Genomic DNA, 15,617 nt, shown 5'->3' on the forward strand with positions numbered 1-15,617 from the left:
GGGAGTACAGGAGGGAAAAAAAGGACAGGAAGGATGTTAAGCAGGGGTGAAGGAGAAGCAGGGAGGAGGACAGGAGGAGGGGGGAAAAGAAGGCTGAATGGAGGGGAGGGAGGCAGGGAGCAGCGATCTGTCAAACCAAGCAGACTTATCCTCCGCCCAGTAATCTGAGGTACAGTGTTTGTTTATTTTCTGTCCTCATTTAGACACAGGGACAGACCCAGGGAGGGAGGGGAGGTTGTTGGCCATCTCAACAAGCCCATTTCCCCAACCCCTATTGTGTAGTGAAGTCAAAATAGGGTTTGGCTAACCAAAAACCTCCCTGAGGTTTCTTTGGTGACAACTGAAATACAGCTATAAGACCCATTCAACATGGATTTTTTTTTTCATGCTGGGAGCAAATGATTAAGATTCTCTGAATTCTCCGAATCTCCTATTCATATAGTAAAGGCTGAGTGTAGCTGTAAAGTGTGAGAGTGTATCAAAAAGCCTCTTCTTCTTTTTTCTAGAGCTTGTGAGGCTGTCTATCTGTGCTGTGACAGCATCTGATTCTCCTCTTTAAGCCAACAGAAACATCTCAATCCCACACACTTAACACTTACACAAAAGGGGTGATGTGATGTGACGTGTGTGTGCGAGCGCGTATGTGCAACTGCAAACGTGTGCTTCGGTCTATTCAGTCTCGGCCCGGTCTTTTTATTTTGTAGGTGAGTGGGGCTCAACTCAAAAGGCATGACTCGGCTCGGAGTTGTACCCTTCCTTTGCTTTTCTTCCGCTCACAAAGACAGGCAGAACTCGGGACAAAAGATCCAATTACTAGCCAGTAAAAGCAAAGAGACACAAACACAAGAGTTGCACACACACACACACACACAGACACACACACACAGAAATGTGCCCACGCGGACACAGACTCAAGCAAATATACGCTCACGCTGGCACACACACGGAGATACACACACATGTAGACACTGACAGTTTAACACCCTCGCTGAAGGCAAAAAAAACTGAGTGAACGAAGGAGGAGAATCTCTTGTTAACGTGGACAAATTAAGCACAAATAAGGATGTTTATTGATCTAATATTGATGTGCTTTATTTTAAAGTAAGCGGAGGCTTTAAGTGGAACATTTTAGCTGATATAAGTGTTATTTTAGTACTTATGTGGAGAGATATTCAGACATTTAAAGAGGGTAGGAAGGTTGTTGAAGGCTTAACACAAAAATAAAAACCATTCACTCACACATATTCACAAACAAGTGAAATTTGATGGTGCACAAACACTCCAATAAAGCTTAAATTACTACAGTTTGTTGTTATCTCCTTTATCCCTCATGACATCACATTTCTCTATCATGATTTTATGTTTAACTGGTCATTTTTAAGGTCACAATTTCAAGAAAACACTCCTTTTTGAGGGTGCTTTTAACAGGATGCAAAGGTTTGTGCCGTAGCTGTTGAGTGGAGCAAATAGTTTCATCGTTTTCGGTGCTGAAATGTGGTAAGTAAATAATATCTGAACAGTTGCTGCAGTTCTGTTGTGTTATTTTGCTGCTGTGAAATACAGCCGTAGACCCACTGATACGCACAAAGAAACTGTCACATTAAAAACCAAACAAATTTTTCTCACGAAAGCGAGAGCGATCCCAGCAAAATGTTCTCTCACTGAGTCACCGCTGACTAGTCATCGCTGGCATTGCCACACAAACTCTTTACACACTCAAGTGGCACCACACACATACACACACACACACACACACACACACACACACACACACACTCACAAACACACGCATTCAGACTTATCCAAAGACAGTGGCTGATAAAGAGAAAGAGGACACTCAAATCAAAAGCGGTCAAGCCTGTATGTTTCATTTCTCACAGGTGACCACATGAGCAGGTACTCAAAAATACACTCATTGATTCAAGGCAGTGTGTGTGTGTGTCTATACCCAAGTTATAATGCGGTGTGTGCATGTGTGTGTGTAACAATCAGTGTGAGCGCAGTGTTAGTAAATAGTGACTTACAAGACAGGGAGTGTGCTCCTTTGGGCAGGTACTCGTACAGCAAGGGGTTATCATCTCCCATCATCTCAGCCCGCAGAGACAGCAGGCTGTTCTTACTCATCAGCGCCGCCTTCAGATTGGCTACAGATGAGATCGTTCCGCCCCCGCCTCCTCCCCCGGCCTCCTCCGATTCGTTGGGACCCAGGTAGCTGGGCTCTGTGGTGAGAGGCTCTTCCTGTTTGAGGAAGAAGTCGAGGCGTTCGCCGCGGCTGTCTGAGCTGTTGGGTTCGGTCACGTCTGCCCCTGAAAGAGAGGATGAAGTAACAGAATGTGGGTGAGGCTCTTCTGTCCATCTGCAGCTGTCACTGACTCACATTAAAACGGTTTTTAAACAAACTGAAGCCGAGGAAAAAGTAGGTGGCAAAGGACAGTGCCTCAAAACATTTCACACAGCATTGTTTAAACTTAATTAGGGGGATTACATGGTTCTCTATAGGCTGAAAATCCTGCCACTCTTGGATTTGTGAAAGCCTTTCAAAGGGGATAAAAAAAACCTTAACACTATATTTCAATAGTTGTCACTTATTCAATTTTAGGGTTTCACCCGACAGTGATAGCAGCTTGAGTGAAGATACCAAAAAAAAACACCATATTAAACCAATTCTTTCAAACCTCTCAGCCGAGTCATCGTTTACACCCAGTGTTTTCGGTAGCGACTACCAACACGTCACCGCTCTGAATCATCCCTCTCTCTCCTTGACTCCCTAACATACCTCATCATCACCAGTCAACAAAAATACAGGGAGATCATAAAGAGACAGTGAGAGAGAGAAAGGCAGACACAGAAGTGGTATGTGTGTGTGTGTGTGTGTGTGTGTGTGTGCGCGTTATGTCTGCATGTGTGTTTAGCCGTCAGTGTCATTGAAAGCAGAGTGTGTAGAGAAGCTGTCAGCAGTCGCTGGAGGTTCCACTGTAGATCTACAAGACTGTCAGACCACACTGCTGACAACAGCTCCGCTCAACACACACACACACACACACACACACATACACACAAATACGGACACACTTTCATTGCCTCCTAATTGACATTTAACTGATGACAGGTTGCTTTCTCCAACAAAGACTTAGACAAAAATACACATCACACACATCACAGGCTCAGAGACTTTGAAAGAATGGCTTGTCTGCACCTAAAACAAACACACACAAGACTCCTGAGTGCTCGTGGAGAATTGTGCGTTGCCTTAAGGGGTGTGTGTAATTATGTGCGATTGTTCTGGACAGAAACCTTCTGACATCCTAATATATAAGTCTACCGTTCCACAAAGCCCATGCAATGACAGCTGAAATCACACTTAAAGCTAATGGGGAATAAACAAAGTGGAGAGAGAAACAGAGGGGTTATGCGGGGGCACGGAGAATAGAAATGAGCGGAGGAGCGAGGCAAAAAGAAAGAGTGAAAATATAAAATGGGAGCAAGGGAACAGAATGGCCCTATTGTCCATTTTAACTACAGTCAGGTAGCGCTAAGTGTTTCCTGTGCAGCCCAGAGCTCATCTGCTGCAGGGGGAGTCAAGGTGACAGAGACAGTAGTTTGCCTCCACGTCTGGAATACCGATGGGTATACAGCCTCTTCACAGCCTACTGGGTCAATGTTGACCACTCTGTGTGTGTGTCTTTACCTCTCTCTCTCTCTCACACACACACACACACACACACACACTCACACACTCTCTGTCAGTCATTTTTCATGCCTAGTATAGATAAATGATCACAGATCAGATGGATGGATACACACTCTGTATGCAGGGTTGCACATACACGCATAGATCTGAAAGGTGTAGAGATACGGGTGAGATATTGAGGACAGTGGGGGGAAGGAGATTGGGCGCGACAGATAAGAGTGACATACATACGAAGTAATCAGCGGCCATCAAACTACTCGCAGAGGAAGATATAAAAAGAGGAGATAAAGTAGGAAGAATGAAGACAGAAGAGAGGAGGCACGGGCAGAAAGAGAAAGAGAGAAGAGAAAAAAAAAGGCAGGGGAGTGTAAAAGCGGGGGTGTCGAGCTGTGGAGGAAGTACAGAAGATACACACAAAAAACACACACGCTTGCATCCACGCACACCCCCGCCTCAACCCGCGCGCACACACACACACACAAACACACACAAAGTTAATTAAGGAGGGGGTGTAGGGGTTGGCGCAAGGGGCACGAGGTGCAGGAATTCATTAGAGCTCTGCCCCCTCCTTCAGTGGGCAGCCCAGCAGCCACAAGAGTCAATCAATAACATAGATCTGCTGTGGGCCAACAACAAACACACACACATGCACAAACACACACACACACACACACACACGTATATGGAGAAAGGAGAGGCAGACAAATGGAAGGAGAGGAAGCGAGGGAGAGAGAGAGAGAAAAGAGGGTCACCTCTGACCCCCATCTCCCTCCACTCATCTGTTCATTGGACGAGTGAATGACCCCTGACCACTTTTCCCAGCATCCCCTGGACACGTGCATCTACAGATGGAACATGTCCGCCCTCCTCACAGTCATACAGTAACAATGCTTCAGTCACACACACACACACACACACACACGCTGCAGATGAAATGACAAGAGTTATGGAAAAGCAAAATTCTGAAAATGTGTGAAATTAACATCTGTGCTTTCCACGTTAGCGAAGAACTCCCTCCGTCCTGCTGACGCACTCTGCCGCGCAACACACGGTATCCTGCTTTCTGAGGATTTATCCGCATTTCCGAGACTAAGCGTGAGATATTCGAAATTAGTATTCGGCTGACCACAAACAGGCTTCCGCGCCAAATAATCGGAATATACCACATAATCCCCCCTCACTTATGTAAGCTTTATCGGGGCCCTGCGTAGATGGTGTGTTACTTAAACCTCATCCTGTTCCGACAGATAAAATCATTTACCACACCAGAAACAGTCGCACCTAATCCCATGCACGCAGCTTATGGATTTCATCATACGTGTGCCGGGTTTCTCCGAGGATTTGTAGACACACATATTGTGGTGTCTTTCAGAGGCAATAGGTTTATCTGGAGTTTAAGAGACACTGCGGTTACATCATTCCTTTGTGCACATATGCTGAGTGTTAACGTACTGCTTGTCATGAGACAACCTATGAATTTCAATGGCATGGGATACGGCTTTGAACTGCATGGTCAGATACAAAAAAACAATGGCATTTTCCTCATCTTTTTTTCTCCCTCCTTTCTTCTGCCTTTACAGTGCAGCGGTCTCTGTACAGTGGAGGGAATTTTCATTTTCCCCTTCATAAAAGAGTCCGAATAATTTAGATTTCTGCTTTCTGAAGAGATCCTCCGTTTAATTTGGTTGCCATGGTAGCCAGGCACCCTTGGCTTCAACATTTATGCTAAATAAAACCCCCTTTTAAAAGGAGAGACAAATATGTGGAAATGGTGGTTCTCTTTGTTCATGTGTGTGTTGTGTGTGTGTGTGTGTGTGTGTGTGTGTGTGTGTGTGTGTGTACGCGTGAGCGATGCTGCAAGCTATGTGGGGGCTTGAGTGGGAAAAAGCAAAGGCGGAATAAGACTTGCCTTGGAATAAAAGATGTGTGTGTTGAACTATACTTCAAATGTGTTGTGAGGGATACTGCATTTATCATCCATTGAGAGAGTTACGGCTAATGGATAGAAGATACAGTTTTATGTGCTGTGGTTGGAGGCTGCACTGTATATTTGAGTTGAGCGTGTGTGTGTGTGTGTGTGTGTGTGTGTCTGTTTCACAAGGGGAGTTGTATTATGAGAGAGCACGCTTTGACGCAGTAAAGAGGAGGAAAGAGAAGGCCTGAAAAGGGAGGAAAGGGTCAGCTGACCCAGTTTGACCCCTGATCTTCTGTTCTGATTGTGTTCAAGGAGTGTGTCGTGTGTGTGTGTGTGTTTGTGTGTGAACAAATATCTCCTTCCCCTCTAAATGAAGCCAAACATTTGTGTGAGGGAGTCTATTCTCCAAAAATACAGTTTTTTTGATAAATAAATAAACGGATAAATAGATGTAAATTGATACACAACCGCTACTCAAGCACACACACACGCGTGCGCGTGTGCACACACACACACACACACACACACACGACCTATCTGTTGATGGACACACTTTTTTAACACCTCCAGTCTCACACAAACACACACACACACACACACACACACACACACACACACACAAAACACACCACGCCTTCAAATCAACAGAGACAGTAGCCAAACACAATGGAGAGAAAAAGTCCAGGGTGGTTAAGCAACGAGTTACTGAGGCTTGTCGACCACAAGAGAGCTGTCAGAGAAGAAAGTAGGGCTTGTGTGCATGTTTGAGTATGGGAGTGCAAACAAAAGAGAAAGACTCTCTCACTCACTGTGTATCTTTGTGTGTATACGTGTGTGTGTGTGTGTGTGTGTGTGTGTGTGTGTGTGTGTGTGTGTGTGTGTGCGCGATAGAGAACGACACAGAAAGAAGCCTTGCCCCCAAGTCGGCCTGGTTAATGGCTCGGCCAGCATGAGGTTGAAAAGGACAAGGCATTACAAGAGCCGTGTTGTCACAAGACTTTGCTGCTCGCCATATACTGTCTACGACACACTGCAGCGACATGCTTCCAAACAAGAAAAGTCGCCCCGCCCCCACACACAAAAAAAAAGCTCCACGCACAGGACATGCGATTAGTGCGTGTTTGTCCTCGAGTGGACAAAGAGGGGAGGGAAGGTGGAACTTGCTTCCTCAGCATGCCAGAGTTTGAGAGGGTAAAAAAGTAATTTCAGCAGAGAAGGGGGAGTGAGGCACTAAAACAGCTCAAGAATTCAGAGGCAATTTAAAAAGCAGTGTGGGAGAGGGGAATGAAAAAAATGCTGGGTTAAAAAGGAGGGAGGATGGAAAGTAAAAGAGGTTGTTATTCTCTCTCTCTTTCTCTCTGTCTTCCTCTCGCTCACTGTTGTTTTTAGGGACTAGCCGGGCCACAACCTCCAGGAGAGATAGGGAAGGGTGGGTGGTGGGTGGTGGTGGTGGGGTGTGTGTGGATAGGGAGGGCAAGCATAAATCAAGCAGAGCCTGAAGGCTTTAGAGGAGGGAGGGACAGAGGGAAGAGAGTGGTAAAAGACAGGGAAGGGAGAGAGAGAGATGATGGTGCTGGTGGTGATGGTGGTACTGCTGGGGGCTCGGAGTAAAAGAGAGAGTGTGGGTGGAGGGGAGGAGAGGAGAGAAGAGAAGAGGAGCACAGCGATTGCAAGAGTGGTGGGGTGAGAGGTGGACGGTGGGGTGATGGAGTGTGGGTGGGTGGGTGAGTGAAGGGGGAGTGAGGAGAGGTGAGGGGGAGGTTACAGAGGCTGTGGGAGGGAGGGTGGATAGTGACGGTGGGGGTGAGCAAGTGAGTGTGTGAGAGTACGTCTACAGTAAGGCAGCTAAATTTGAAAATGCATGTTTTCCAATATGTTTTGGCCAAAATGTCCGCGTTATGCCAGCGTTTTTGACACCCGAAAACAAATCTCAAAGGAGGACTTCACCCCCCAAATGACTATTTGTGTATCAGTTACTCATGTGTTACGTTGAATTCATAAAGAAAGGAGTTCTCTCGCAATGCATCTGGTGAGCGAAGGATCCAAAAACGTGATGAATTGAAGTCATCAGGCTCTGCGTTTAACAACAAAACTATATCAAAACATCTGTTTGCAAAAACTAATACAACTCGTGCAGTTAGATACTAGTCTCATGTATCTAATCGTTTGCTCAGTACTTCCCAAACACATGCATTTTTGCTATTTAAAACTAAACTTTAAGTGAAATGTATCAATGCTATCTTCAAAGCCAGACTCCATTGACAAAAACAGTAATTCTATCTCGCTGACTAACGGAGCTGCTGGTCTACTGCTGCCTTGACCTGTAGTTTTTTGTGTTATTGTGTGACTTTGGTGTTCTAGAGGGTTAATCCAGATTCACCAAATTCACACAGTAACACAAACAAACTACCAATCGAGGCAGTCATAAACCAGCAGTTCCTGAGGTTCAGCACAGTAAAATTACTGTTTTTGTCAATGGAGTCTGGCATTGAACATTTTCACCTTAAGCTCAGTTAAATTACTAAGATTTTAGCAAACATGCAAGTGTTTGGGAAGTGCTGAGCATCCAAATGGATAAATGAGACTTAGATTATACTGCACAAGTTGTGTGAGAGTTTGTAAACAGATGTTTTGATATAGTTTTGTTGTTGTTAAACCCGTATGACTTAAATTCATTAAGAGTTTTCCCAGTTTTTGGATACCATGGAGGCATGTAAAACAAGTTTTCTATATAAATTAAACATATCATGGAGTAGGGCTGCCACGATTAGTCGACTAATCGATGACTAATCGACTATTAAAATAATCGGTGACTATTTTAGTAGTCGACTAATCGGTTTGAGTCATTTTTCATAGAAAAGTACTATAAAAGTACCCCAAAATACTCTTACTGCAGCTTCTTACGTTCAGATATTGGCAGCTTTACACACTCTCCCGTGACAGTGAACTAAAACCCTTTGGCGTGAGTATGAAACAAGACATTAGATGACGTAATTTTGGGGTTATGGCGAGACAGACCGACATTTTTCAACATTTTAACACATTTTTCGATGAAATGATTAGTCGACTAATCGAAGAAATAATCGACAGATTAGTCGACAATGAAAATAATCGTGAGTGGCAGCCCTATCATGGAGTGAGTAATATATGTACACATGGTCATTTGGGGGGTGAAGTATTCCTTTAAAACAATGGTTGTGTACATGCACAGAAATTAACGCTACATATCCAAAAGCTACAATCGAACACATGAGCAGTAGGAGCATTGAATTAGGAAGTGACGCCTGGTTGCCCCCGCCTCTTTTTTTCTGTTACCATGCTTCGTTAGGTTTACATTTAGCCAAACTGGAAGTTTTCAAGGAACATATTATGATGTTGGCGACAGTTAATTTGGCCATTATCTGCTGCCTGCCTATCTACTTAATAAAGGCCTGGTCACATAGTAAAGTGGCTGTAGTCTGTAGCTGGTGAGCTAACACGTTAGCCGAGCTAGTCAGACAATAGCTTTTCAAGCTTCTCTCTATCTTCTTTGTACTGGGTCGTTAACCCCCCCCCCCCCGGCATTTACTTTCCTTCACAGGATTGTATACTGTTTCATTTAACAGAGTTACTGAAGAGGGTTGCAAAGCTACTCTGAATTAGCGGGCTTGCTAACTGTCGTTTAACAAGTGCATTTGCTCGGTCGCTAATGGGAAAATAAGTTCGCACAGTTAATTCAAAAGACGTGTTTGTGCCATTGACTCCTGTCTTGTAACTGTCTGCAAACCATTTCTGTTATCTAGAGTTTATTTAGAGGAAGTTAAATAAAAGTGGACTTTTATTGAACTTCCTGCTGCCTCTAATCCTCTCTGTGATCACTCATTGTGTCAATATCAAACTATCACACAATACGACATCTCCGCGCGGCAGAGTTAAGTTCACCTAAATAGCTTTGATGACCCGCCATCAAATTGCTATTTTATGCTCATTCAGTTGTCTGACAACAGGAACATAACGAGTTGTGCTGCATCAAAGCACAGCACAGGTGATCACAGAGAGCAGGAGGTGACAGTGCGCAAAGACCAGATTCATCCTGTGTTTTAAGTCTTTCAGTGTGGATGGATCTCTTCAAATACAGCACGTCTGTTTCAAACGCTTCAGTTGCGTTTTCAAAATTAGCCGCCTTGGCGTGGACGTAGTCTGAGTGAGCAAGTGAGTGAGTGAACGAAAAGAGGGAGCGGGTGAGTGCGTGGGGGATGGAGGATTGCAGGGCTCAAGGTAATCTGGGGAGTTAATGCAGCTTAGAGGGACTGAGAGGAGTGGGAGGGAGGTAGAGAGAGAGGGAGAGGCAGAGAGGGGGAGTGATGGCAGAGGGAGAGAGAATATAAAAATAATAGGGTCAGCAGGGAAAGAGAGGGAGAGAGAGGAATAAATGAAGATGTATCAGAAACAAAAGCCGAAGCAACTGAGGGGGGGGGAGACTGAGAGAGGAAGAGAGTACAGGGAGTGTAAAAGCTGGTGAGATAGGAGAGTGGAGGGGGAGAGAGCGAGCCGAGTGAGTGTGTGAGATAAAGAGTGGGCTAATGAAAGGTAGGGTGAGGCTGAGCGAGTTGGCGGGTAGGAGGGAAGTCGACAAAAAGAGAGAGAGCGAGAGAGCGGGGGAGAGGTCTGCATGGGGAAAGAATGCTGGGTGGGGAAGGAAGGCAGACACGCAGGGCTTTGTGCTAAAAGCAAAGACAGAGAGATGGAGAGATTGAGAGAGAAAGAGAGAGGTTATGTCTTGACTCCGTGCACAGGGGAGGTACTGGTGAGCGGGCACGAGCCCAAAAGCCCCGTCAAGTCCGGTCCAGGGTCGTATTTGTAGGGTGAGGTGGGAGAGAGAAAGGTTGAGAGGAGGGATAATGGAAAGTGGAGGTGGAAAATGACAAAGACTCTGGGTGGGGATGCTGTGCAGAGCCTGTGGGTTATTGGTGTGTGGGTTAACACACACTCTCCGACTCACACTGACCATCTCTGAAGCTCCAGGCAACTAACTAGCCATAATTACTTCTTTACTGCTCCCTGGTAATGAATTTAAGTCCAGTTTAACAACCAACAACAAAGTTGGCAAAATCAACATATTTCCAGCTGGACGTTCTTGAGAGGAGGAAACATCTGCAAAAAAATGATTGACTACTTGAACACCGTGTACGCCTGCAAGCGCTACGACTGCACGTGTTGAACATGTCCGAGTACACAGACATTCAATGTAGGGTGCACAGACCAGCGTGTGCATCTGCTGTCTGCCCTGCTACGTGTGGCTGCGTGCGTTTTGAAGTATATCAGGGATTTTAACACTGCTCTCATTTCTGTTTTTTGAATCCTGTAAGTCTTATTTTCTTAAAAGATGTCCAGTGTAGCATGTCATGATAGGCAAATGGCTATCAGGACACGCTATATAAGCCAGGGGTGTCAAACTTGTTTTAGTTCATGGGCCATATTTAATCTCAAGTGGGCAAGACCAGTAAAACCATTACACAATAACCTATAAATAACAATACTTAAATTTTTTCCCCTTTCTTTTAGTGTAAAGAAGCTCGGGCATATTCTAAAAACAGATGATGAACAGCCTGAGATGTCTTATGAATAAAATAAGTGCAATTTTTTTCACAGTCAGTCACTACTCACTGTCACTATGCACATTTTTCCATACATTCTCAGTCCTGTGCAGTAAAAGTGGCATCACCACACCAAACTTAAAGTTATCTCCGGCCATGCAAACCATTTACAAATGTTGGCCTTCACAAGTGCATCAATATTAGGTGTGCATCCAGTGGGCTGGATTGGACCCTTGAGCCATATGTTTGACCCCCCTGACATAAGCTATAGGTGTAGATTTTAGCGGGGATGCAGGGGACAAGTGTATTTGTCCACCCCCCTAATAAAAAATGAAAGTAGCAAAGGACTTATATTTACACAAAATTACAATTAATGAAAAGGCACAAACTAGGGAATAAAAACTCACAAGAATGCATGCCAGGACACGTAACATAAGCAAAGCACAGCGTTTCTATTTTGATTTCAGCTGGGGACTGTTGTTGCATGCTATATCTGCCTCTCTCTTCCCTTGTTTCCTACCTGACACTACTGTCTGCTATCAAACAGACGCAAAATATTCCAGTTCAGTCTAATTATTTCATCTCGTTCCCAAGACTAATCAATTTGCTTCAAGAATCTGAATAAACGCTTGCATTGGACCTCAGTGTGCTGAGCCTCCTTGTTCATATTCTTCATGTATACTAACCGTTAGCATTGCTGTGTGAGTTCAGTGATCTTCCCCAAAGCATTAACAAATTTTCCCAAAATTAGTCTCACACAAAAATTGAAACTAAGACAGATCAGTGCACCAGAGTTAAGAACATCTGTAGTTGTTTCAGGGGTTGTTTCAGGTTTGTTTGTCTTGGAAACAGGTTGGGACTATCACACTATGATGTAGTAAATGGGTTGGAGCTCTAACACTATCACATTGGCAGATTCCTCCACCTTGTTTAAAGACTTACAGACAAAAACAAGACCACCAATAACTCTAATAAATATCCTAGAATATTTTTCAGTTTTTGACTTTTGTTAAGATGTCGACCGGCTGCTCAAGAGCCCCCATCAAGTGGCCACCTGACAAATGTACAAAAACACAACATGTGAATACGAACGCGGCGATCATTCACTCCAGTCACAACAGGCAAGCAGGCAGCAGATGACCAGGACATGGAGTTCCTCCACAAACAGTCAATGCCACTGTGCTCAGTCCACAGAGGGACACTCCACAGAGCCGGGGGTGTTACGTGTTCCCTGTAGAGCATTAGTGTGTTGTCGGGCTGCCCAGTGACCAGAGAGCACAAGAGCTATTGCCCCTCTCCCCTCTCTATGCTCATCTCTCCCATCTTATAACATTAAGACTGTGCCTCTCTCTGTGCTTGTATCCTTGGCAACGTGCCTCCAACAATGGAGAGAGCTCTGGCCTCAGCATGGGAGGAGTACGGTGCCATGGAGAGGGAAAGCAAGGGCGAGGGAGATAGAGCGAGATGGAAAACTGGCAGAGAGGCTGGGCAGAAAGGGAGAGTGAAGGAAGGAGTCGCAGTGTTTGTCTCGCACAGACGCGTAGGTCAAAACGAGAGAACGGAGCAAAGGGTTAAATGGAGGAAGGAAGTGAGACAGATGAGACGTGGATGACGGGGGCCAAACCTGCGCAAGCTGCGAGCTTAGTGTTAGTGGATCAGTGGAGATCTGTGTCACTCTTGAGCTGATAAAGGTTGGACGGATCTCAAGACCAAGGCAGGACAGATCTGGACCTCTCACCACTCCATGAGCCTCTCAGCAGTCCAGCCTGTGAAGATGCCCCCGAAATAGAAGATGCAGCTCTAATGCCATAATCACACTTCTGGCACTGCTGCCAACATGGAGGTGATAATGCGTGCTGAATGTCTTCAATCCAAGTTTGATTTTATGAGTTTTATTTTCATGTTCCTGTAAGCGATTGATATGTTTCATTACAGTGGGGCTCCATAAAACCTTTGCGAACACCATGAAAATTTCACATTTGGAGATTTAGATTTGTCTGCAAAACTTTCTACAGAGACCACACTGTTCTGCAAAAGGGAAATCACATGGGACAAAATCGCCACGGCATGCATCCCCTATGACTATGATATAAGCAAAAGAGAACAGTAGAAATCACAGTGTGTGGACGTAGGGAACGTATGCGTATAGAGGACTGTGTTCATCTCCTCTTCCCCCACTGCAGCCGAGCTGAGCCATTGAGATTAATTGCTTATGATCAAATCAGCAGAAGCAGTGCAAATTAAAGAGCAGGCCCCATCCCCACCCCTCCTCCCTCACCTCCACAATACCCCCTCCCCCTCCCCCTCCCTCCCTTCTCCCCTGAGCCAGACCCAGTGGACACTGCGTGTGACGAGCCACGGCGCTTATTCAAGGCTACAAACGTGTCATTTCCTCTTTCCCCAGAGAGGAACATAGAGCTCGGAAAGGGCTCGAAATGGAGCAAGGGGTCGGTCACACAGTGTAGGCGTGTGCACACACATACAGTGCACACAGCCTCCAATGCACACGCACAGAAAAGTCAGTGCCCTGAGCAGAACTACTGATATCTCACCCCGCTTCTCAAAACTGCTCCTCTCCCTGCTTTCCTCTCCCTCTCTGGCTCTCTCATTAAGGAGCCATTAGAGAGAAGGGCAGCGCAAGACCACATGACCCCTTCCCGACCCCTGTTACACACCCCTGAAAGGGAGGGAAGGAGGGAGGAAAGGAGAGAAGGGGGTAAAAGATATAAAACAGAGTCAGATAGCGAAAGGGGAGGTAGAGAAAACAGGGAGCGATAAGAGGGCGAAAGGCAGAGATGGGGTAAAGTATGAGAGTATATGTAAGAGTTCAAGCAATGAAAGATCAAACAAAACAACACGGAGCAACAGATGAGCAGCAGAAATATCTGAAATTATGTGTCTCTGTTGATACAATGGATTCATTCCAATGTTTCCAATGCAGTTTCTAGTGTTTTTCTAGCAGTGAGTGACAGATCACAACCGTCATGAAAACGATACATGTTTTGAACAAGTATTTGCACGGCAATAAGGTGACATTAACGTATGTCGCCGCACTGGCAGATCTTCACTTGCTCTAATGAAACATTTTACGACTCACTACTAGATGATCAGACGCGCTGTCTGCAGCATGCTCAGTGAAAGGATAGAGAGGACGAAAACATCGTAGATAGAAGAGGTATGTGTGAGTCAGAGTGGAAGAGAGAGGTAGAGAGGCGTGTGATAAGTATGCAGTGACTTTAGGAGAAGGGGATAATTTGGGAGTGGAGGGGAAGACGGCTAGGCTGCTTCCTTAGTCGGACGCAGGAATGCAGAGCGGGCGGATCCCAGTGCGTGTGTGTGTGTGTTTCTATGTGTATGTGTGCGCTTGTGCCAGACAGGAATCCCTAACCCCCACAGACTCCGGCTCCACTTATCAAGGCCTGAACAGAGGGGGTATGGAGGTGGAGAAGGGAGAGAGGGGTCTGAGTGTCCTGCGCTATCAAATCCACCTCTAACCCCCAGCGCTCTCTTGCTCCTCTCCACAAACACATCCACACACAGGGACACACACTAAACCTTGAGGCTGGATGTCTCTGAGGCCAGAGGAACTATGGGAAGGCCAAACAGTCTAACCACGAAAAGGAGAAAAAAAAACTGCCAGGGTCACAGACAATTACACCATATACACATGCAAACACACACTGTCTCTCTACCTCTGTCTATCTCACATGTTTTCCCACACACACACACTAAGAACAAACTTAAACCCTCTTTAACTTTTCTCAACAACCGTAACCTTCCAGCACTGAAATATTTTCTCATTCACTACTGAATTCACACGAGAGCCCCCTGAAGTTTTTTTTCTCCACTCAGGTCAGATGCGGTTTCAACTGGGGAATTAGTGTTAATAATAATAATTTTAAAAAAACCTACGGGTACCCCTGTTGTAGGAGGTTCCACCTGAAACAAGCCCATGACCCATTTTAGATCCAGAGATACTGACTTACGAGGAAGAGGGGTGGGGGCTGAGGAGAGATAGGGAGGGTGGAAAGGAGATCAAATGGATCAGATGAAGTTATTCTTTGCATGCTGCTGCTGGTGCGTGAGGGTAGCGGGGAGGAAAGAGTTGCAACGACAGAGGTGGAGGAAGGTGGAAACAATGAGGAGTACAGGCAGGCAGGTGATCTGGGGCAAAGGGGGTTGGAGGAGAGGGGGTGGGGGGGTAGACGGCAGGAACAAAGGAGAGTTTGGCCTCTTTTTGTAAAACGAGCATGTCTAATGACAACGAGCAGAGGATATAGAAAGCCAAAGTCTTGGTGTCAGTTTAATTAACTCAATGCAATCACAGTCTTTGAAAAGGTGAAACATGTTCCTGGAGTTAAGCTAGATGAGTATCTACTGCAGCTGCTACGATAAAAATCTGAACCCATTATAGCAAACTTAAACAACAATTAGC

General features: G+C 45.4%; 1 protein-coding gene across 3 annotated transcripts in view; it reads right to left on the reverse strand.

Moving 5' to 3' along the window:
- zbtb46 (zinc finger and BTB domain containing 46) overlaps positions 1-15,617 on the reverse strand; it is a 69,033-nt gene that overhangs the window by 11,437 nt on the left and 41,979 nt on the right. For all 3 annotated transcript variants that reach the window (XM_078169956.1, XM_033628488.2, XM_033628487.2), the window contains exon 4: positions 2,025-2,306. In XM_078169956.1, coding sequence (XP_078026082.1) covers positions 2,025-2,306 — 282 coding nt within the window. The remainder of the gene's footprint in view (positions 1-2,024; positions 2,307-15,617) is intronic.

This window comes from Epinephelus lanceolatus, chromosome 8 (genome assembly GCF_041903045.1).
Source record: "Epinephelus lanceolatus isolate andai-2023 chromosome 8, ASM4190304v1, whole genome shotgun sequence".
NCBI classification, from domain to species: domain Eukaryota; kingdom Metazoa; phylum Chordata; class Actinopteri; order Perciformes; family Serranidae; genus Epinephelus; species Epinephelus lanceolatus.